The sequence below is a fragment of the Buteo buteo genome, chromosome 2 (assembly GCF_964188355.1).
Source record: "Buteo buteo chromosome 2, bButBut1.hap1.1, whole genome shotgun sequence".
In the NCBI taxonomy this organism is placed as follows: Eukaryota; Metazoa; Chordata; class Aves; order Accipitriformes; family Accipitridae; genus Buteo; species Buteo buteo.
The window spans coordinates 18848479-18872281 of record NC_134172.1 but is presented as its reverse complement, the minus strand read 5'-3'; the positions used below and the strand labels follow the sequence as shown (position 1 = coordinate 18872281).

At 40.0% G+C, this 23803-nt stretch overlaps 1 protein-coding gene across 3 annotated transcripts; it reads left to right on the top strand.

Moving 5' to 3' along the window:
• Window positions 1-184: 184 nt before the first annotated feature.
• On the top strand, window positions 185-23720 carry PDSS1 (decaprenyl diphosphate synthase subunit 1). 3 transcript variants are annotated; one of them, XM_075047283.1, is made up of 11 exons: window positions 185-342; window positions 2065-2129; window positions 3035-3158; window positions 3528-3658; window positions 10592-10733; window positions 11523-11634; window positions 11723-11832; window positions 18449-18529; window positions 18704-18817; window positions 22372-22452; window positions 23217-23720. In XM_075047283.1, the coding sequence occupies exons 1-11, from the start codon at window positions 217-219 to the stop codon at window positions 23355-23357; spliced, it is 1227 nt and encodes a 408-aa protein (XP_074903384.1). In that variant the 5' UTR covers window positions 185-216; the 3' UTR covers window positions 23358-23720. The 3 variants fall into 3 exon arrangements, with proteins under 3 accessions (XP_074903384.1, XP_074903376.1, XP_074903395.1); XM_075047275.1 differs by having other exon boundaries at window positions 23103-23720; XM_075047294.1 differs by lacking the exon at window positions 185-342 and adding an exon at window positions 682-968 and having other exon boundaries at window positions 23103-23720.
• The last annotated feature ends 83 nt before the right edge of the window (window positions 23721-23803 follow it).

Below are 23803 nucleotides of genomic sequence, written 5' to 3'. Positions count from 1 at the left end.
GCGCCGCTCTCCCGCCCGGCCCTCAGCCGCGCTCGGCGCCCCGACGGAGCGGCCGGACGCGAGGCGAGGAGCGGCGAGAGGAAGGGAGGGGCCCCCCCGCCTGCTCGGGTGTCCTCCCGGCACCCCCGCCGGAGGGCGGCGGCGGCGGCCGGCTTCCGCGTCCGGGTCGCGGCGGTGCCGGAAGGCGGTGCCGGCGCGGCGGGGCTGGGGGACACCATGGCCTTGCGCTGGTGGTGGCGGTGCGGCGCCTCCTCCCGCCGGGCGCCGCCGCTCGGCTCCCTGCCGCGCCTCCGCCCGCCGGGGCCCGGCTCCCGCGCCCCGCCGCCGGCCCCCAGCGAGGCGGTGAGTGCGGGCGCGGCGGCGGGCGCCTGGAGGTCACCGGGAATGAATGGGGCGGCGGGGCGGCGTAGGGGTCGGAGCTGCCTGCCCCGCCTCGGGGCCGCCGCGCCTTCGGCCTTTCTCAGCCCAGCTCTTGCCTCCCGCCCGCGAAGCGCCAAGGCCCGGAGGCGATGGCGGCGTGCGAGGGCCGGCGGGCAGTTCCCTGCCTGCGGGGGGGGTGCGGGCCTTGCAGGGGGCGGGAGCGCTCTCGGTGCAAGGTTAAAATACTCGCTTAAGGGTTTTCAGGGCAGGATCGGTTAGTGTTGTGGGCAAGAACCGCTCGGAGACTTCTCTAGGTGGGAGCAGGGAAAGCGATTCTCAGTAGCGTGAGATTTTCAGCGTGCATGTGCGCAAGTTAGCATTATGAGTTGCAGTGGGGGGCGGTTCTCTTGCTGCATTCGTTTACACCTTCCTCACAAGGTCAAGCTACTGTTCTGACCCGCAGGAAGGTGTTCTTCTGGCTGTGATGTGTCCAGCATCGTGGGTGACCCGGTCTTACAGTGTTAAGCAGCAGTGTAAAGGAGAGAGTCTGCCTGTGCCCTCACCGAAGGACGAATAGGAAGAGATCAGCTATTTTTTAACAGAAAACGGTGAGGTGCGAGAGAGCAAACTTATGAAGGTCTCGGCCGTAGGGTTGGGCACTGAAGTCAGACAGCAGTGAGTTGGAAATCTATGATAAGTTAGAGTTCCTCTTCTTCCTCTCCTTCCCTCGTCTCCTTGCCTGGCCTTTTTTCATCTTGTACACCAGGAGGATGGATGGAAGGGTGCCCTGTTGCCATTGCGGTGCTCTTGTTTCTCTCCCTGTGTCCAAGGAGAGAGAGTCTTCAAGCCATGTACAAGGAGACACTGAGGCATGAGGAGCAAGTTGGGGGAACTCTTCACCAGTGCTAGGTCTCCTTGAGCGTTTCCATGTGGGTTTTTGGAGAGGCAGTTTGGTGAACACATGGGTTTCTATGATTTAGGGCTGGGCCCCTGAGTCAGCGTGCACTCCAGGGCAGGGCTGGGTAGTTCCTGGCAGTGCTGCCAGAAGTGGAGCAAAAGTTGCGTTTCCTTTTGCAGCCTATCTCTGCTGGAATCGTGTACCTGGTACTGTGCCTTCCCCCAGGCTCCTAGGCTCTGTCTGCAGTGAGAGATCACTGGAGAGATTGCTGGGTTTGGAGGTTAGGTTCTTGACATCTAGCAGGGAAGATGTGCAGGTGTAAATTACCATAAGAAGCAAGCTGAATTAAAATCGCCTCAGGGAAAAACAAGGACATGTTGTTCTTCTGTTAGCTTAGGAGTTTACAGAAGAAGCTCTTGCCCTTTTCTCTATGCCTTTACTGATGCAGTCCAGATTTATTTGCAAGATGGGGAACATTTGAAAATTGCACCTTCCACGAGTGCAACAGCAAGGTTTCATCAGAGCAGTTCTGGGAAGTTAACTGATCCGCCTTCTGGGCTGGTCCTGCAAGGGGAGAAAGTCCAACGCTCCTGAGCAGAAGAGTCCGTTTAAGTCAGAAGCTAATGCGCATATTAGCAGTTATGTCTCACATGATATGGAAGGAGATTATGAAACTCCCTTTGCTGCTGGGTTGTTAAAATGGAGAAATAGAGCAGTGCTCATGAACAGACACTTGGTTTATGTAATCAAATGTTTTCTGTCAGTTTAAAGTTCTATTAAATTAACCCTGATTTTTTGTTGTGCAGATGTGTCACTTTACCCAAAGAAGTTCAACTTTGTCATTTCCAAAAATATGTAATATATTTTGGCGGTAAGTTGGAGCTTCATGCTGTTGTGTAATGGGTAAAGATGTAGTTATTAGGTGAACTGGCTAGTTACACCTGTGAGCTGTAAACTTTGAAAGTAAGGTTATTCACTGTAGTACATAGTTGGCTAATTCTGTGTAGACTGCTGCTGTGGTGCTGTCTCTGAATCGAAGTCCTGGATCTCCATCCTGGAGAGCAATGGGCAAAGCAAAAATGCCCCAAGAAAGCCCATATGGTTCACTTTGACAAAGGAAACATAATAAGGGGCATAAACTTCAACTCCTCCAGGGACATAAAAAAAATCAGGCCTAAGCCTAATGCATCTTAATGCATCCAGGTGGAGCTTTCACCCTTTACTGATGAACTTCCATAGCATCATCAGACTATCTGGAAGTATTGACTTAATTTATAATTTATAATGTAGCTGGCTGTGCAAAAGAGGATTATCAAATCCAAGTCAGGAAAGTTTTTACAGGAGTATACAGGAGAGGGAAGAAAGTAACAGAATAATTGTGTTACCAGAAGATGAAAGCTTCATCTCCAAATGTATGCTATACTATCAATAGCGTATTCAAAAGGAATAAATTGAGAGCAATGTAGTTTTATGTGTATCAGAAGACTTCTGTAATCTGTTAAGGGGCGGGAGGGGTGGTTATTGTTTGCCAAATGCTGCGCTTTGCCAGCTCCTAGAAGTCTATGATCATTAATATGTAGCTGTGCTGTCCTTGCACCTTATTAGCTGGCTGAAAAGAGTGTTTTGATGCCTTCTGCTTATATTTTAGCTATTTGGTTAAATTTTGTGTGAGGGGAAAGGACAAGGAGGAGGAAACGCTTTGAAATGTTTCTGTCTGGGGAATCGGGGAAAGTTTGCTTTTAACAACATTACTCTCTTGAAAAACACTGTCACCAGGTTTCATCATACGAGTACATCCCACTTGTGCAGCTGCAGTAAGACAGTTAGTGATGAAAAATACCAAGACCCTTTTCAACTTGGTAGAAAAGACTTGAAGAATCTCTATGAAGATATTAAAAAGGTGAGGGATTTTGGTGACTATTCTGGGATGTTGTGATGATTCTGATTTTAATGGCAATCATTGCTTTGGAGGATAGTTATTGAAAGAATATTCTTTATGAGCAGCTGTCTGAAACTTAAACTGAAGGCAAAGAGAGCATTTCTATGTATCTTATAGAACCAGAATGCAATTTTTTTTCCCCTCCTCATTTACACTGCTGGAATACATCATTTATGTTTCAGATTATTCACAGTAATTTCAAAAACAACTTCAGCTTACATTGGGTGGAATGAATACAGGCAATAACCTTATACATGCATACTGCTTTGCTTACACTAAACAGATTGGCTTTGTGACTTTTATTCTGATATGTTCTTTTCCTTTTTGTAGGAATTACTTGTATCTACAGCAGAACTTAAGGAAATGTGTGATTATTACTTTGATGGGAAAGGAAAGGCCTTTCGACCAATGATTGTGGTGCTAATGGCAAGGGCTTGCAACATTCACCATAATAATTCCAGGTGAGTTGGTCACTTTTAGATATATGGACTTACATCATACTTGAAATGTATCATTCTTGTGTTCCCCAAAAATACCTTTAGTAACTTTATGAAAATAAAAAGCTCCTCAGTAAAACCTGAATTTAAGTTCCATCATGAAGCTGTGTTTTTTGTAGTTAGTAGTGCAAAAGGAACTACTGGGTTTATTACATGCATCCATATGTAAAATTATGGACTATACAGCAGTTGTAACTAGTGATGGATAAATAATGTTGCCAAACATCTGATATTTGTAAGGCTTTTAGTCAATTTTAGCTTCTTGCATAAATGCTTTATTAACAGTCCTTGAAACTATATGAACTTAATTAAAAGTATTTTTCATTAGTAACCACTCCTGTAGCTATTAAACTCTTGTCACAGGTAAGAACTTTACTGCCACAGGTAAGAACTTTACTGCAAGAAGAGACTTTGGTAGCGTTTTTTGTAATTATGCAGAAAAGCCATTAAGCAGGTGGTATGATTGTATTCAAAACTGCGAGACATTCAAAACAGAGATTTTTTTTTTTTTTTCCCCTCTAGGAGCAAGTTTCTACACTTTAATGTAAGATTCGAAGCTTAGAGCTGGTGTAATCCTCATGTTCTTCAAGTTACTTGTCTTTTGAAAACAGTTTTAACTGAGCAGAACATCATGCTCACCCTGTACCTTAACACTCTTTGCTCTGACTGATCACTAACGCTTCTCTCCACACATTCCCATCAGTTGTTTTGTTTGCATTTTGAGGAAAGATGTCGGCTGGAGTGTTCCTGTGCTTTCCAGCTACACTTGCAGTCTTCCCTTGTATAGTATTTCAAATATGAAGTCTTTGGTCCCTTGCCAGAAGTGTTTCTAATTTATCAGTCTTAAGGAATTTCTCTCGCATAATTTTTTCCTTAGCGGTAGGTTAATGCCTTGTTAGACTTGATTTCTACCTCGGAGCATGGCATGTATTTTCCTACTTGATATGGCACCCTTCCTGGTATATCCCCTCCTATGTGAATATAAATTCAAAGGAGAAAGAAGAACCTAGTTGGCAGTGTCCTGTCCTGTGTGTGCCAAGTCCTCTTGTTTTAGGAAAACGTCCAGGATTAATGAACTTCGCTTCAGCCTGATTCTGTTCTCCATTCAGTACTTCTTGTCATTTTCTTAGAGGTAGCAAAAGGAACGATATTGGTTGTGAAACTCCTCAAGGATGTCCTTTGTCACAGCACTGATTGGCTTAATATTTTCAAGAGTGATCTCGACATGAAAAACAGGAGCATGATGATGGCACTTTTTGATGACAAAAACATTCTTGGCTGGCCATCCGTGGTGGAATGAAAGGAAGCACAGTAATACAAAAATTTCTGCTTGAGCTTGGAGGCTCATGAGTGTCCCTTTAGGGCGTAACCCCAGTGTGATTTGCAGCCACCTTCTCTATGAAAAACCTTAAAGTAATCCTAGCATGCATCAACCATAGTATGTCCAGTTCAGCTACAGGAGCACAGATAGCCTTGTATATCATGCTTTGTGAAATCATCAGCATGTCTGATCCTTGTGTTCAAAAACAGGTAAGTCCAGCTAGCTTCAGGGATGGACTGCAAAGATAATCAGGGAGAATGAAGGACTTGTAGTCTGCAAATTTATCAGGAACGGGTGAAAGAGCTATTTAAGACAAAGGACAGTGTTGCTAAGAGAGTGGAAATTTAGGAAGGGACTTTTAGCAACTGGGGCAGTGAGTTTTTGGAGCATCCTTCTAGTCAGAATAATGGGAAAAATAGTTTTATCTCATTCTAGCATGTAGCATGAGAAGCTTATGAATGAAATTATGTAGTGTACGTGCAATACTGAGAAGGCTGGAATTGATGTCATGTAGTGTTGGAGGTGAGCAGTGCATCAAAGACTATAAGTAGCTGTAGACAGAACTGAATTTGCCTTTATATGCTCAAAGCATATTTGCTGTCTTTTGACATACGTATATGCCCATGGACATATTCTTGTCCATGCAGTACGCTGTCTTGAAACCATCAGAACCAGTTTTGAGACCTGCCCTATGCTAGTGAGAAAGTGTGATCTGAGTTCAAGTGCTGCATATGCCTGAGGCAAGTGTTTGCTTTGCAGTAGCCAACCCTCAGCATAAGTGCTCTGATTTATAGATGCCCGTGTCATTTGGCAGCTTTTGTACATCTGTTGCAGTTTTTGTCAGCACCTCCAAACTATGTTTGATGTTTAAAAGCCTCCTCATTAATCTGGACGTTCCTTATATAAGGACAGACTTGAGTCACTATCTCTGTCATGTTGTTTTTAGAATGAAGCTCCAGGTAGGGAGAAAAGAAATGTTTCAGCAAAGGAAGAGAATGAAATCCCGGGGTATTTACCTTCCTCTTCTTTGCCTCATGCCACTCTAAGCCTGTGGTTGTAATTAAACTTCACATATGTTTATACAAGTCCTCAGTGTACTGCTTTTTCGTTCATGCATGATGACCAATGTCTTTTGAGGGTTGAGCAGGCCATGCCAAAAGAAGATATGTTCATATTGTGGATACCCACTTACTGTGAGTTGATGAAGTTTTATGGGCGTTTTCTTCTCTTTTGCTTTTAAGCTTCTTGAAGCAGGCTGTGTTATACCTGCTTTGTACATACATACACTTCCAGTTCACACTGATACTGGTTTCATTATTTTTGCTTCTTAAAGCAGCATTATCGTTGCTTCCAGGTGACAAATTGTTCTTCTAACTTTTTCCTGTTTGTGAGGAAAACTGTATATGTAGAGAAGGAAACGCTGCATATTTGTAACTCTGCTACTCTGCTATAGACCTGAGGGAAAGAAATACTTGCTTTCCATTCTGCTGCTTCTGACATTTTTTAAAAGATGTTTTTCCTCTTTCAACTTGTCATGTCCCTTAAAGCATTTTATTGTTCTTTTCCTCAGTTAATATTGATTATTCTTCCAGACTTGTTTGTCTTTGTTGAAGCTTTAGTTCCCACACATGTAATCAAAGATACTGGCCACAACAACTGTAGACTTGTGGGGTGAACCAATATCCTGTGCTGTTCATCCCTAGCATTTTTTTATTCTGCCTCTGGGGTTTGTGTTACTGATGTTGAGTTTCCGCTTCATCTTGCTGCCATTCTCAACTATCATATAACTTGCTGTACCCAGTAAGCTTTTGCCTGTTTTCATTTGGAGTTTTTTGTTTGTTTTTTTGTTTGTTTGTTTTTCTTTTGTGCAATACTAGTAGAAAAGGTAATACTCTTCCTTGTTTGGCTGTTAAAATAACAGCATGCAACTTTGTAAGGTTATAGGTCCTGGTCTTACAAGGTAGTGCACAGAGACCTCTTTGTCTTCACAGAGACCCACCAAAATAGCTGACTTCTCAGGTGAATGGAGGGGAAGACCCAGATAGCTCTGCTTACAGGTTAGGTGACATGATTGTTTATGTTTAGATTTGAGGAAGGCTAGGTATTTAGAATGCCCTTAGCAGGTTAACTGTCTTTCTAGAGTGAAGTCACTTTACTGTAGTCCTAATAAGGAGAATGACAGTTGTATAAAGAATCTGAACTATTATAAAAAAGATGAGTGGCTGAAGCATTCAGATTGTTCTGTGCTGGTTATGTTGTTTTTTTTCCCTTGAAGATCCAAGTGTCAGAAGTCCAACCCTGAGTCCTTAGGTCCCTTGAGCAGTGGCTTTTTGCTTAATGGTAGCAACTTAGCTCTGTGTAAGAGTGAGAATTGTTGTAGAGTTTAAGCTGAGGTCACGCAAACCCTCAGTTTCACACATCCTCTGGCATTTCTTCACATACCTGTGTGCAGAATTTCACAGAATTATCACTTAGCCTGACTGGACCTAATGTTTGTTTAGGATGTATTCTCCAGAGGTGTTTGCAAATGGGAGTTTTTATTTCTGTTTCCACAACCAAAATGAGAGAGACAAATAAGAGAAGGCCAAAGAGGTACAGAGACATCTCAATAGATAAAATAGTGAGCACAAAAGATTTAGGGGGTAAAGGGAAATAAATCCATAAGAGTAGTGTGAGAAATGATGAAATACAATGACCTGGCTAAACTCTATAGAATAGTATTTCCTGAAGATATGAGGATCTGCCAGCTACGTTAGTCCTCTTTTCTTAACACTCCTCCAAAGCATGGCTGTCAGATGCCTGTTACTGTATGCTGTTTTTCAGCTGTTCTGTAATTTGCTCCCATGTTAACACATCTGTTCTCTGTGCTTCCCCTAGTTTGCAGTGCCCTTCCATATCACAGACCGTGTTTCTGAAATGTTTGTTTCTTTCAGCCACAGGGACTTAACAGCAAAAACGTACATTGTAACACAGAAATTTTGCAAGTTCTTTTGCATGTTTCCTATCTTTAAACTGGCAATATTTATTTACTGGCAAACGTGTTGCAAAGCTCTTTGTTACAGAGTGTAAATACTGTTTTGTGTTGGTTTGAGTTCCTGCCCACCCACCCCCCCCGGCCTTTTTTTTTTTCCTTTTAAGAGGGATATTTGGAGGGAGAGGTGTGTTTGGGTTTTTTTTAACCTGTAAGATTAGCCTTGGTCTTGTTCAGTGTACGTGAAACAAGTTCTGTAATGGAAAAGACCTCAGGGTACTGTAGGTCTGTAGAAGCTTATCACAGAATCAAGCAGGGGGTCCTACTGAAAAACAGAACATGATCAAAGACTTAAAAATCAATATAATGCATGTGTAAAAAGGTAAACTTAACTTTGTTTAAAAATTTTATGTAAATATATATCATCTTGGCATGCCTTTACTGTGAGAATGACCTAAAAATGGCATCTTTCCACTTACTGGCCTTGTGGGGACCCAGTTATCTGTTGACTTGAGTTACTGCTACTTTTTGCTTTTGTTTTGCAGGCGAAGCAGAATGAAAAATGGCAGGGAATGAGAAGGATCCTGTTTCTTGTGTGTTTTCCCTAAAATAGGCATGCTCTGATTCAGAATTACTCTCACAAGATATTTGAAGGAAACTATTGCAAAATTTTTTGCCAGCTATGGAAAGAACCTTGCTTGAGACCTTGCAGAAATAGTAGTTTAAAAAAACCCCTTCAGGTTAAATTATCACGTTTGGTATAACATTCTTGGAACGAGACATATGAACCATGAGCATTCCTATGCCATTTTTAGTCATTGTCAGAGATGAAATGCACTATAATGCAGAACTTTTCAAAACCTGCTTTTGAAATGTCTGTCCTTGTGCTGTCTTCGTACTACTGAAAGATTTTGGTGTGTTGGCGAATGTTGCCATTTACTGCTACTTCCCAGCAGGAAGTCCAGTCTGCTGACATAATTAATGAAAAGGGAGTCCTCAAAAGGAGACCAGTGCATGAAAGAGGCTGGAGACCTTTACAGTTTCTTGAAGGTAAGTTCTCCTAATTAGTAATAATAGTTTATTTTGGAAAACTACTTAGACTGAACTAGCATTTGGCTAAATTACTAGTCCACAGTAAAACTTACCTTCAAACAACTGTGAAGGTTTCCAGCTCATATTTTCTGTTGTTTAAAAGCCACATTTTCACAGCCTATGAGCCACACATCCTGCTATTGTTCAGGATGTAGAACTCCCACTGACAGCAATGCAGAGTTCTGCATAGAGGTAGGTGTCAGAACGCGATGTTATGTCAGCAGACTGCAAGATGTTCTTTCATTTTGTGATTAATCACTAGATTTTAATAGACATAGGCAATGCAAGAAGATTTTAAATGCCCTTCAGCTGAGCTGAAATTACTATCTTCTGTCTCTCTCCATTCTTTTTCTATTCTGCTGGAAAATAGTGTGATTTGCTCTGTTATCTGTACACCAGAAATAAGGTATCTATATATCAGAAGTAATTTTTTCTTTTGTTGGGGGTTTTTTGGGTATTGGTTTGGGTTTTTTTCTTTTGTTGGGTTTGGTGGGTTTTTGGTTTTTTTATTTTTTAACATCCATGTGAGCTTGTTACAGTTATAAGGCAAGGCTGACTAGGATAGCAATTTCTGGGATCCTGCGTGCAACCCATGATGAAAACAGGTAGAAAAAGAGAAAGATGGATACTAGAACAAGGCAGTGGCAGTTGGATACTAGGGTGGATGGTCCTTTGTGTGAGCTAGGTTGGCTCTTTATGTTCATTTTGCCAACCTTGTTCCCTAGATAATTGCTTCTATGTTCTTCCATTACCTTCCTTTCACCTAGTTTAAAAAATAAAGTAGGTGTGATCTACTGCGGGTTGAATCATCAGTGTTAGATCCTCCCAAAGGCTGAATTTCAGTAAGTGTTAGGTAGTTAGTGTTTACAGTCCTAAAGTGATTGCAGTATAATTCTGGTTAATTCCTCAGGCTTTTGAAGAATCTCTGAGGTCTTAAGGTAATCAGATAACATAAAGGATGAGATCCATGAGTTATGTCTTTCAAACTTAGAATACGGGTTTCTGTGCCTGCTGATGTCTCTGGCTTGCTGGTTAGTACAGTTAGCCAGCTTTGGAGATTTTGTGATGCTACATCTTACAGGTAGAGCAACAGAGAGATAAAGAAAACTTAAAACTCATCTACAAAGCTACCTGGCATTTTTTTCTCTGCCATTTTCTGGATTTCCATCTCCTTGGAACCAAGCATCCTTGATGCTGTGCTATTTATTGCAGTCTGGATTTAGAGGGATTAGAGTCAATAACTCAGGAGTTTTGCAGTACTGTTAATGCAGCAAGGCAGAAATAGGCCTAATAAGGATGGAAACGTCCCATTGCACATACTGTACTAACATGATCTTACTTTCTCTTGTCTTCCTAATTCCAGGTTTGAAAGATGGGGTTCAGGCTGGGGAAAAGCTGCAACAGCTGTTTCCAGAAAAACATTTTTTGTTTGGTTTTAGTAGAGATTTCTTTTAGTGTATTGCAGCACATATAATTGATTTAATTATTTGACAATTTTGTTTTTTTATTTTAGGGAGGTGCAAGCAAGCCAGCGCTCTGTGGCCATAATTGCTGAGATGATCCACACAGCTAGCCTAGTTCATGATGATGTTATTGATGATGCAAATTCTCGCAGAGGAAAAATGACAGTCAATCAAATCTGGGGAGAGAGGAAGGTGAGTTTGCTATTATGTGCAAGACTTGCCTTTGAGCTTCAGCAGAGCACAAATACCTAGGGTTTTTGTCACATTACTATCCCTAGGCACAGTCTTGGGATATGCCAGAAAAAATATGAAGAGGTGTGCACAGATTGTGGGTAAGACAAATGTGTGTTCCTTTTCTGAACTGTTGGAAGCATTAAATAATGTATGATTGTAGCGTGATTTGTACTGATTTTATATTCCCTATGCCATTCTCTGTAGTGCTGTTGGAATACTTTGAACTTGTACCTCATCCAGAACACTCTATGTTACTCTGATTCAGTAGTAAACGCAAAAAGGTTTTCAGTCAGCATGAAAATTTTTTTTTTTTTTGAGAGGTGTTTCTTCATAGAGCATTAAAAGGAAGGTCTTAATCAGAAAATGCAAGGAAAGAAATACAACACTGACGCATCAGAACTTACGGCAATTCAGAGCTAATATGGCATAACAGTCACGATGGAATGGTCAAATAGAGAAGTAATGTTCAAAAAAACTTCACAGGCAAACGTATTCAGATATTGCCTACAGGGAGGACGGTGCTTATATCGAAAAATATAAACGGCACTATAAGATAGCGATTCAAAAATGGTTCAAATTTTAATATTTGGTTGTCTTCTGTTTTCTTTCTGTTACAATGAGGTATGTGTGCTTTATGTAGGAAGATGATGTGATGGCACGTCTACTCACAAATAAAGGAAATTGTGTTGTCTGTACTAACACTTACAGGAAAAGATTTAAAAGATCAATATATTTTTTTATTCTTAGGCTGTTCTAGCTGGTGACTTCATCCTCTCAGCTGCTTCCGTAGCTTTAGCACGAATTGGAAACACTACTATCATCTCTGTTCTAACTCAGGTGATTGAAGATCTGGTGTGTGGTAAGGTCTTTTTCTATTTTTATCTTCAGATTTGCTTGCCTAAGCAGTAAACTCACAAATAAAAACTCCCATCTGTGCAACTTTTTAGGTGAATTCCTCCAGTTGGGTTCCAAGGAAAATGAGAATGAGAGATTTGCTCACTACCTCGAGAAGACTTTTAAGAAGACTGCGAGTCTTATAGCAAACAGTTGTAAAGCAGTATGTACGTCTGTCTCTTCTAAAGTTAACATACCATACTGTGAGCTTCACAGCTAAACTCCTAGTTATTGCCATTTTCTCTGGAGACCCTCCAAAGCAAACCCTTTTAATGGTATTTTGCCAGCATGTGAATGGGTTTGAGATTGTGCATTTCATCACAGTTCAGCTGTGAAGCCTCCAATATTGGTTTTCACTTTTTCTTTTCTGTTTTATATTCATACACAGATTTATTGTTATCGTCACTTGAATCAAAATAAGGTTCACAGTGGCAGCCTTTAATTTATGGAATTCTGCAACTTTGAGACAGTGTTTTTAATCTCAGTTGATAATTTTTGAGCCTATAGTTTGATTTTAAGTCACCTTTGACATCTGGTGCCACTTATTGGTGCCGAGTGGGACCTTAAATGGTAACAGTGGGAGGAAACAACTAATTGTGTATACTCTACATTACATTGTAAAAGAACAGAAGCGCGTACTTCTTTATTTGTCTGGGGTTTTTAATTATCAATTGCTATATCTAACCCTATCTGTCACTCAGTTCTGTTATTTCATTACAAAAAGATCTGATTCAAGATGTTCTTATTCAAAAAACATAGTTTTAGTGCAGAAAATGGAGAAGGTGGGCAATAATCTCACCCCAAAAGAGAGTTATAATTTTATTTATTTTTATTCAAGGTGGTATAGCTGTTGTATGCTATAGCAATAGGAACTTCTAAGAGAATTAGACTAAAAATCTGTGCTAGTGTTAGTCATCCTCCTTTGTTCTCAGAGAACTGGTATATTTGTGCAATAGACAGCAGTTGAAAATTGCTTAAATCAAAAGGATCATATAGAATGAGAGACACAGATTTTGTGGGGAGGGAAAATATCTTTCATTCTAGTTGGAGGAAAGAAATTAGGTCTTCTGGATTGCTCATATTAATGGCAATATGGCCCTGGCAAGAATTTCCCTTTGTAGGTCTTCATTTATATTAGTGGGCAATTGGACTAGTAAGGAGCATCGCATCATTCTGATACCCCAATAAAAACATACAAGTTTTTATATTCACTTTGACAGTCTTCCTAAAAGAACCTTCACAGACAGAAGAAGAAATCACCTTCCCACTGAGAGGATTCTCCTTACAAATGTGCTATTTTGAGGTTTTTTCCTTTTCATAACTCGCAAGAGTTAATGATTTAAGCACTTCCCTCCAGATTGTGGCTGTGATGCTGGTGATGGGGGTGTTTGGCTGCTTTTCTTCTAGTGGTTGTTCTGAGTTGTTTCATTGCCGAATTGCTGGAATTTTACATGCAGTAAAATTTGTGTTATAAAGGAGAAACAAGAGAGAGGCCTGTCTTTATGGCAAAACCATTCTTAGTGCACACAGTAGCAATGACTTGTGTATATGTATGTCTCCCTTGGCTTCTTTCTGCATGGATTAGGAGAACTCTATTGATAGCAGTGAAAAGGTGATTATTTTTTTTGTTTGTTTGGGATTTGGGTTTTTGGGGGCGGGGCTGGGGGGGAGTTTGTTTACGTGGTTTTGGCTACTAAGGAAAAGGACGGAATTAGATGGGAGTTCTGTTTTCTGTAGCGAAAATGATAAGCAGGATCATCAGTTTTAGCTTGAAAGGAAATTCAGTTCGGGAATCAAGAGTATTCACATCTTGTTTTTAGGGACAAAGCTAAGGAGAGAGATTATAGGTTTTCAGAACATCAGTTACAACCAGGCTAGTGTGTCATTAGAAGCAGTTCAGTTCCTGTTAATGATAGGAAAAACCAGTGATTTTTTTTCTGTGCATAAATAAGATAAAAGTATTTACTGGGAAGATGATGTCAAACAAGTTCAGGGGGCATCTTAGAATTCTACGGTGTCTTGCCTTAGCGATGGAAGAGTAGAGTATTCCTGGAAAAATGTCTGAACAAGATAATAGATAGTCTGTCACTGTATTAGATACCTTCTGCATCGCCAAAGCATTACTGCATTTAAATCAAAAGTCCTTTAAGTTAGCAAAATAATTTTTTTATGGACAGAACAGTCTGTTCAAGATGTTAGAGCCATCCCAGTCTCCAGTTTATTTCTACGGTAGTTCTGCATGGGGGAATGTTACCAAAGTTGCAGTCAAAGTAACACATTGCAAAAGGAAATGGTGGCAGATGGCCCAGAGGGTCACTGAAGCCTTAGTTACTGAAAGGCATTTTTCAGAGAAACATGAGAGGTGACTTTGGTTCAAGAATTCAGAAACAATAAAGCTGAAGTGGAATTTCAATTAGTCATCAGCCAAGCTGGAGATGGCAAAATAAGTTGAGCAGGTTCTCTTTCTGTCTTTTTTTTATCCTGCTGTAATGTGAATTCCTAACCCTCATAAAGCTGTTTATATTTTGCACAGCATACTTTCAGAAGAGGGATTAAATCATGCTTGTTTTGAGATAAGTGTAAAGTTGCACTAGAGATTCTTGATTTCTCTATTAGGAGAAAGCATGCAACCTCCTCGTGTAAGGCAAGGCTGTGTATGGAAGGTCTGCCGTATGGGCTGAAGAAAAGGAATAATCTGCATCGGGCTCTGTCAGAAAAACCTACCAGGGTGTGGAACGGGTGTCTAGGAAGATAAGATCTCTGACCCCCATCAGCAAAACTGATCCCACCAACCCAACTAGGCATGCAGACTACAATAAAGTCGAGTGATAGATGTGGGGTAATAGCATCAGTAGCATCAGATGCTATGGTCAGCCAGTAAATTTCCTTATTTATTATTTAAAATACAGTAACTCCTTTGGGGATATTTCTTCTTCATAATGTTTGCTATGAAAAAGATTAGCCTAAATATATCACAGATACTCAGGCAGATAATCTTCAGTTGTGTAAAGTGCAGTTCTTCATAAACAAGTACTTGGTTAACATGTTAAAATATTAGTTACTTGAGAAGAGGTCAAATGCATGAAAATGCAGACTCGGGACAAGAGAGTTGTCTGCTAGCGGGGGGTTCTCTTCTGCTGGGTAGACATCTCCCTCTCCCAGGTAGGCCTTCATAACCCACTTCCCAAGAGTAGTTACCAAAAAGGATTTGAAGAGCCTGGAGGAAGAGTCAGCGGTGTGCCCTGCAGCAGTGAAGGATAAGCATCGCTACCAGCATATCAAGGGAAGTGACTGTTTTCCCCTATTCGGTGCACATGAGACCTCAAGGCTGGGGTCCCTCATACAAGACAGACATTCACATTGTGGAGTGAGTTCAGTGAAGGGCCACCATGATGGTTGGGGGCTGGAGCAAATGGTACGCCAAGAGCTGGTTTTAGTCTGGAGCAGAGAAGGCTAAGAGGAAATCCTCTTGCTGTCTCCAGCTTTGTAATGGGAGGTTGTAGAGGGGATGGAGAGATGCGCAGTGAAAGGACAAGTTGTACTGTGGAAAAATTCAATTAGCTATTGGGAAAAATTTCTCCATGAGGTTGGTCACACTCTGGAACAGATTGCCCAGAGTGTGGGATCTTCATCCTTGGAGGTGCTCAGAACTCAACTGGACAGCCCTGAGCAACCTGGTCTAACTGTGAAATAAGCTCTGCTTTGAGCAGATGACTGGATCAAATAACTTTCAGAGTTCCCTTCCAACCTAAACTATTCTGTGATTCTACTGGAAAGAAGAACAGTGCCTCTGTCTGGAAAAACAGCGGTGGATGAGCCACGAATGAGAAGGCAGGATCCTGACTGCTTCAGGAGATTAGCATGGAGGAGAAAGGCTGGAAAAGGGGAGGATTTTAGAGCCTTTTCCTTTCCATGGTGTCCACAAATCTAGGAGTGTGAGAGCAAACATCTCTTGTACTGTTTATACAAGCATATCCCTGGCCAGCAGCAGGTTTTCCTCTCTGACCTACAGGGCACTGGTATAGATGTGCAAGTGCTTTCAACTCCAGCTGCCATATTCTCACATGATAAATAACAGAGCAGGATGTATCTACCCAGAGCTGATGATAGAATATTTTATGGGTGTGAAATTCAGTAAAGAGGCAAGATTGGTTTGTAGTCTCTCATGTAACATAAAATAATAGAAACAATTTTTTACTTTAAAAGTGTGTTTGAAATAATGCCAAGCAGATTGACTTGCTTTACTGAATTCAAAAAACCTTTCTAAAGAATTTGTTCCACTTGGTATTAAGGATTTTTCATCAGGATTTAGTGGAGGACAAGTCTGAATTCTTGCAAGATTAGATTTGTAATCAACCAGTCATATCAGGAGAGCTATAGGATGTTTTCAAAGGGTGAGCTTTATCATTTAAACATATGTCATTATATTGACATTGTTATCCTGATTTGTGTTTTTAAATGCATGCTATTATCCCAGTATGGCTTCAGTTAAACTTCATCACTCTCAGAGTGACAGGCTGACTGGGACAAGGCTGCCTGCCTGCATCCCAGTGAGTGTCCAGATGGGGGCAATAATCCACAAGAGCAATTTGAGAAATTGGCACCTGAAGGAACTCCCTGGTAGACAAGATCCAGTCATGTTGCAGGTTTATGATGTGATCATGGTCAGAGAGTTGCTCAATTGAGGTGTGATAGGCATATCAATCTCCTGGACTTTTAAATTTTTTTTTGTCTTCAAAAATGTTCATAACCTGAATAGGAGCTATGAAGGTCTTCTCTTGCAAAGATGCACAAATTAATTTGGCATTGGTGAATTTTGCTTGTGTTACATTCTGTAACTCACGCTTCTGTTTTTTAAATATACATATACTGCTGTGATTCTTTATATAGGTAATGTCTGCGTCCCCAGAAAACTGTCCACCTACAGGAATAGCTCTGCCCTGACCTTTCAGATTAAACGAGAAAGCTCTTCTCTTTACATGGCACTTCCTCTCCCCATCTACCAACTTGTGCCCACTCTGACCCTTTGCCATAAACCAGGATTTTGTCACTGTTCTACTGAATTCCGTATTTTAATTCTTCACATGAGATGTGGTAGGTAATATTTAATTGAAACAGGGTAGATGCAGTCCCCATGCATTGCTGGTATTGTTTGATTTATATTACAGAAGCAACCAAAAGTTTGCTAGGCATGGTACAGCAGTAGAAGATGTTAGCTCTGTGGGGCAAATACTGCTACTTAAGAGACAAGCATCAAAAGGAGGATAAAAGGGCAAAATGTTTTAGTCTGATAGTCCCTAGCAACGTCTATTTAAATATCTCATATTTGCAGTTCACTCTGTTTTAATAGCCTTCAGGATTTTGTACGATTAGACATAAGTAGCATTATTTTCCTCCTTTAAATAAAATTGGGAAATGTGAGATGCTGTTAATGCCTCAGGCATCCAGATTCCTCTGGGTTTTAACTGTTATCCATGGATGCAGGTTATGACTGGGAAGTGTTCTGATGCTCAGTTACAAAATGCACTGATGCATGAAATAGTCTCTAATCTTGTGCGAGTTGCATTGCATTTATTAGGATATAATGTTGTTTCTTATTTGCACCTTCATGTTCACCTTCAAAGCTGCTATTGGACTCGCTTTCGTTTGGGGTTGGGTTTTGGTTTGTTTGGTTTTTTGTTTGGGTTTTTTTTTTTAATGATCCTACCTTACGTAGCCTAATCATACAAAATAGGAATTTTTATATATATATACACACATATTTTTATGTCGTGTGGTTTTCCTAGCATGTATTTTTAGTCTTACATTAAGTAAAATGTATATTCACTCCTTCTGTTAGTCACAGCAGATTTGGAACGGCTGCAGTAAACCAAGATGGATTTTTGCGCCCTGTTCCTAATTGCTTTATTGAAGGCTGAAATAAATCTGAGTATTTAAATATAACCAACCTCACTTTGCAAAGTGTATAATCAATACATAAATGCAAAAGCGTAAGTGCCCTTTGAGGCAAGATATTAATTCTCAAATCTTAGTTTGTGTCCTATATTTTAGCTTTGTGGAATTTATTCAGCAAAACATCTGTCTCTCAAGTAGTCAATTCCTTTATCTGTACTCAAGTATTTTGTGTATCTCAGTTTAGTGATACTTTTGTCTAGCTTGGTGTACTTTCTTCATTCATTGTCTTGTCTTCGCCACTGATTATCCCTTGATACCTTTGTCTGCAAGCTTATCAGCTCATCTTCCTGAGCAATTCAGTTATAGTTACCATCACCCTTAAAAATAATCTTACCTCAACTGTCCCTTCTATACTGGGTGCAACACATCCAGTTTTGTGATCTTTTATGAGGCATGTAATGTCCATTTATCTGTTGTCTGACCTCCAATTATTCCCTGGCTGATCTGTGTATGTAATAAATCTAATTCCCCTGTCACTGGACTGTATATGACTACTATCCTGCATGTGCAGTGCATCCAGATTTCTTCTGTCTTCATCCTTGCATTGTAATTTCTTAAGTCTGATAAATATTTAATAAAGCTAATCTCTTTCCAGACTTGAATATATTTTTAATACTGCACTGCTGTTCAGCTTTGTTTTCTAATAAGCTTGGTTATTTGTGTGTATCCATGATCAGAGATAAGCAAGAATGTGCTACTGAGTCAGCTTTTTTTCCTTTCCCAGATCCCTTCTGTCTGTGCTTGCTATGTCACACCTATGGTCAGAGACTAAAAGTGGATGCTAACTAAAGGTTTCTATTTACTTGGATTTTTTTTCTTTTCAGGTTTCAATTCTAGGCTGCCCTGATCCCAAAGTTCATGAGATTGCATACCAGTATGGAAAAAATGTTGGCATAGCTTTTCAGGTAGTGCTTTTGTTGAACTAAAGGGACTCTCAAATCTAAACTTTTCCAAACTAAACTACCTTAGAAATCAAAGTGGGCTGTCTTAATCCTTTCTATAAATCTTAACAAGGATTATTCTGTATTTAGTTCTCATTAAAAAAAAATAAATAAATCTGTATGTCTATCTCTTTCCAGCTAATAGATGATGTGCTGGATTTTACATCGTGTGCTGACCATCTGGGGAAACCAACAGCAGCAGATCTCAAGCTTGGATTAGCCACAGGCCCTGTCTTGTTTGCTTGTCGACAGGTAAGTCAACAGGAGTCTATTTCTCCAAAACAAAAAGTGTACACTGCTCTTCACAGCACAACAGAGGTCCAGCTTGAACACATTAAGTCTACAGCGTAAGTGATGAGCATGGCCTGGGCATGTTTGAAAAATCAGTGCGTTCAAGATCAGCTGGATTTAGTGTGCACATGCATGTTCTTTCAACCTGAGAAACACCTTCCTACACAAGTCTGCTTGCCATTAGGCCCTTGGATCAAAAGCAGCACTCATCTTTTGCTGCCCCAGTTCAAGTGCTTAACTTTCGCAAAGGGGCAGGTATTCAGAGAGATTTTTCATGTTTTCTGCAGGTTATTCCTAAGTAGCTTCTTGCTTATGTTCTTTCCTGAGACCTCTTGTTCTGACTATGTATGTAGGCTTTTTGCAAAGTTCTGGGCTTTGTATCCATGCTGGGGCCAAAAACTTAAATCTCTGCCTAGCTTTTAGGTGGGGCACCTCTATTTGTTGGATTTGATCTCTTCATCTCTTTGTCCTTGAGTCTTGCATGGGAAGCTTTCCCTTCTGAAGGTAAATGTAATAGTGGTTTGGATAAGAGAAAAAGGAGTATCATAAATAAAATAAGCTTAAAGTTGGTCAGGATTTTTAGTGGCTTAAAAATTATTTGGAGGAGTACAATGAAAACAGAAGTGCTAGTAGCACCAAAAGAAACATTAAAATTGGTGGTAATCCATAAAAGGGGAAGAAACTGGTCTAATGCACCTTGCTCAAGCTTCTGGTTCACCTAAGGAAAGATTTAGGACTTGGAAAGCAGTCCTTCCTACCACACTTCACAGCACGATACAAAAACTGGCACAACTAGTTCCAGTAGAGCTCTCGTCTGTGATCTCTCATTGGAATTGCTCAGAGCTTGGCATGGGAAAAGTTTTAAATAATTAAAAAAAACCCAAACCAAAACAAACAAACAACTTTAAGAAAGAGGGGGAAGTAAATGTCATAAAGAGCCTGGGGTGGAGGGAGATAGAACATATGCATGTGTTTGTTTCCTTATCCTTTGGGCATTTACAAGGAGATGTATCTCAGATAAGACAGGAAAACAAAGAGTATCAGCCACTTCAGAGTGCAGATGAATGCATGCTGAGAACAACCTCCTCCATGTTCTCAGTTCCTCCCCACAGACTCATCTGGGGGAATTCACAAACTTGTTCTTGAATCATTATTTCGGAATTTGTTGATAAGCAGCAGGATCTTGTTAGTCATCAGCAACTGGAGTTGCCTAAAGAACAGTGAGAGACTCAGCTACAGAAAGAGGATGTAGTCGTGCAATGGTTGGTTGGTTGGTTTGTGTGTGTGTTAAAGCTACTTGTAGAGAGAAACAAGGACATGTTGCAAATACTCTTGATTTTGGCAGAGAATGGGTGTCTCCGATTGTCTTGTAGATGTTGAATATTCCAATTTTTTTAATGAAAACTATTCTTTTATTCATTTGTTTGGGTTGGCCATCTCTGGCTTTCAACTCCATCTATCATTTCGTTAGCTTTGTGAGATAAATGAGTTCATAATACAGAAATACAAGAAAAGAAGATGTCAGTTTTATTATTTTAAAATCTTACTTGTTCCTTGTAGGTCACTTTTAAACACTTTTCCTCACTTATATCTTTGATAGATGGGAAGTGTACATTTTTGCATTGAAAGATAACTTGACCATCTTGCAAAGTTTTCCACATTAACTGGAAGGCTTCTTTGCTGAAAATTTCCTGCTGTTTTCAAGAAACTGGAAGAACAGCACTACAGACTTAAGTGATACATAAACAAAGTATAAGTGCTAAAAAAATCTGGAGCTTCAACAGACACTTATCTGTGCTGCTACTAAAAGATGTTTCATCTATTTGTATCTGAGAACAAAAACTCCTGAGCCAGGACTTGAAGACAGTCCAGAATTTGTTAGTTATACACTGTCTTTTCTCTTGAAATTAATATTACTGCTATACTGCATACCCTTTAATGTATCTGGTAATTCTTGCGTTGTCTTCTTAACAAACATATTTTAGTTTTTAATGTGTTCTGGATCTTCAAGGATCCTTTTCTTCTTGTCCTCTCCCCTCCCTCTAAAATACATCTTTGTGCATTAGAATGTTATGAAGAGGCCTTTATACAAAAAACATTTAGCTTGATGCGAGACCTGTTTATTCAGTATTTAAAGTTAGTTCACTCAGTAAAAAAAAAAAACAACCAAAAACATTTATTTTTTAAGTAAATACACTAATATATGCTGTCTAAAGCTACTCTTAAACTAGTACAGCTGAAGAACGAGGGTTTATTTTTATTATAAGCATTCCTGACAAATGCTTATATACTGCCCTTTAAATCTGCAGAACTGCTAATAACAGCTTTGCATTACGGGTTTGGGGATTTTTATATCCTTTAGTGCTTAAATATAAAAGGTGAAAGCATATGCATCCTACATCATTGTAAATATGAATAATATGAAAATGGATTATATGAACATTGCAATTAAATTGTCATTACATGGGAAGAAAGCTAGGATCTGGAGAAAGCCAAGTATGAGTCACCATAAACTTCTAAATGTATCTTCCAAGAAGACTACCTATGAGTAATAGGGAAATGTCATAACAATGAGGGATGCTACATGTTTGTTCCCTAACAAGTTTGTAGATCTACAGTTTCAGGACCAAAGGTGTGCAAGGAAAGCAGATCACTGTTTACAAATGTATGGCAATAAAATAATTGTTTGATGATAACCCTTTCAGACAAGATGAGCAAACACCTCTTTCCTTTAAAAATAGTTCTTCTGCAGAGTAGCTGCCTTGAATTGTGGCCTTAGTTTGTTAAGTACCAGGTTTTTCTATTTCTAGACTGCCTGAAGAAAGTGCCAGCATGTTTAGATAAGTGATGCAGTGACTTTCTCGGACAACTGACTTTAATTATCTACCTGATTTGTAGGGAATTGAGTGTGCAGTAGTAACTCCACATTCTAAGTGACCGAAAACAACATACATTATAGTTGTCATTTTTCTCTTATAAAAATCTGTCCTGAGCTTTCCATAGGCAGAGCCTGTGTATATAAAATACCAGAGTAATGGAAAGCATAAGTGAATGTAAGAGTCAAAGGTATCATGAAGGGTTTTACAGACTGAACTGTGCAATATAGATGTAACCTCCTGGATTCTCTGTTACACATGCAGGGGAAGAGGTGGTGCTTCTAGGTGTGCCAACACTAACCATTATTTGTAATTATAAGAATACCTGAACAGATTATACACCTGGAAGTAGCCACATCAGAAATTACTACACTGGATCACCTGCTCAATGTGATGAAATGGCAGGTGCTAACTTTCACTACTAACTGACTACAGCCAACAGAGCCAGCTAGTTTAAGTTTTAAATGCTATACTACAGTCCTACACAGATTGCAGGTATTAACCTATAGCTATACCTGTAGTAACAACTGTGGCAGGGGAAGAGGTCTATACTTCAGTTTCTTTTTAACCTTAGCATTGCAGGCAGTTACATGGAAAACAACTCATAAGCAGTACAAAACCTTTTCCCTTTGTGCTTAGTTTCCAGAAATGAATGCTATGATAATGAGACGATTCAGTAAGCCAGGAGATGTTGAACGTGCTCGGAAATACGTGTTGCAGGTAGGACTAATACCAAGTATTTCATTCCTGAAGTGCTGTCCCTGCTGAAGGCAGTCTGAAATTCATTGCCTATGAAGTAAAATAGCAGGGCTGCATTTTCAAATATATGTTAAGAACTATGCTATGTACAATACCAAGTTAGTAAGCTTCAGGTGTCTTATTAGCACAGTGTTTTAGCAGAAATGGTTGGTACTGAAGAGCTTTTTTTTCTTTTTTTCCCTCCAATAGCATAAAATCGCTATAATAAAAGTAAAAAAGCTCATGTGTGAACTCTGTCTTTCAGTTCAGCTGAAGAGTAGCTGTATCCAACAACTGGTGTAAGCAGCATGTAATTACCAATCAGTCTTGTAACTGCAGTGCATATTCCATATCAGTTTTAACCGACTCTAGTCTGAAAAGACTGAATAATTGTGCAAAATTAATACCTATTTTTTCAGGGTAGCATGTTTTTTGTACATGTCTAGTTAGGGCAGGAGGGGAGGGGTTAAACCATTAGTTTCTAATCCTACTGAATAGTATGTTATTAACACCAGTGTTGTTTTGTAAATATACTTAAGTTTAGCATGGATGAGTTTTAGTATTTTGACACTCTGGAGAACAGATGTAGGATTCAATGAAAATAGAATGAATCCTCTTCCTTTTCCCTTCAGACTATAATTCAGTGTATTTACTACCTTAAAACTTCCCCCTGTAACTGGAAGAGGCAAAAGGCAGGATGGAGGCTGACCAGTTTTCCATTACCTTTAACTGTCTTCTTCCATAAGAGTGATGGTGTGCAGCAAACAACCTACCTCGCCCAGCGCTACTGCCATGAAGCTACAAGAGAGATCAGTAAACTGCGACCATCCCCTGAAAGAGAAGCCCTCATTCAACTGACGGAAATGGTACTCGTGCGAGACAAGTGAGAGAACTTCTTCCACTCATTCTGGCAGCTACTTACCAGACTGTGCCTAAATGTACTTCAAAAGTTATTTGCTTCCAACACAGGCTACCAAAAATTATTTTTTTAAAAGACTTTTTTTTTTTGAAGTTCTTTTTTTTAAAAAAAAGAAGTTTAAAGTGTTTTATTGTGGGAATCCATACAATTCAGAGCAAATCAAACTGTGCTGTACAATTGTTTTAGTGGGGGCTTTTAATTGTGGGGGACAGGCAAGATGTTTACATGTTGATGCACAAAGGCTGCAATGAGAATAAATATAAATCAGTGTATGAGAACTGAAGTTGTTCCAAGTTTCACTTGTTCACCACTAATAAAACACAGCATGCATGTTACTATCTGGTAAACTCCTCTGAAGAGATGGTTTGAATGCTTTCCTGGTTGTTAAACTGCAGAAATACCTGGAATTGTATA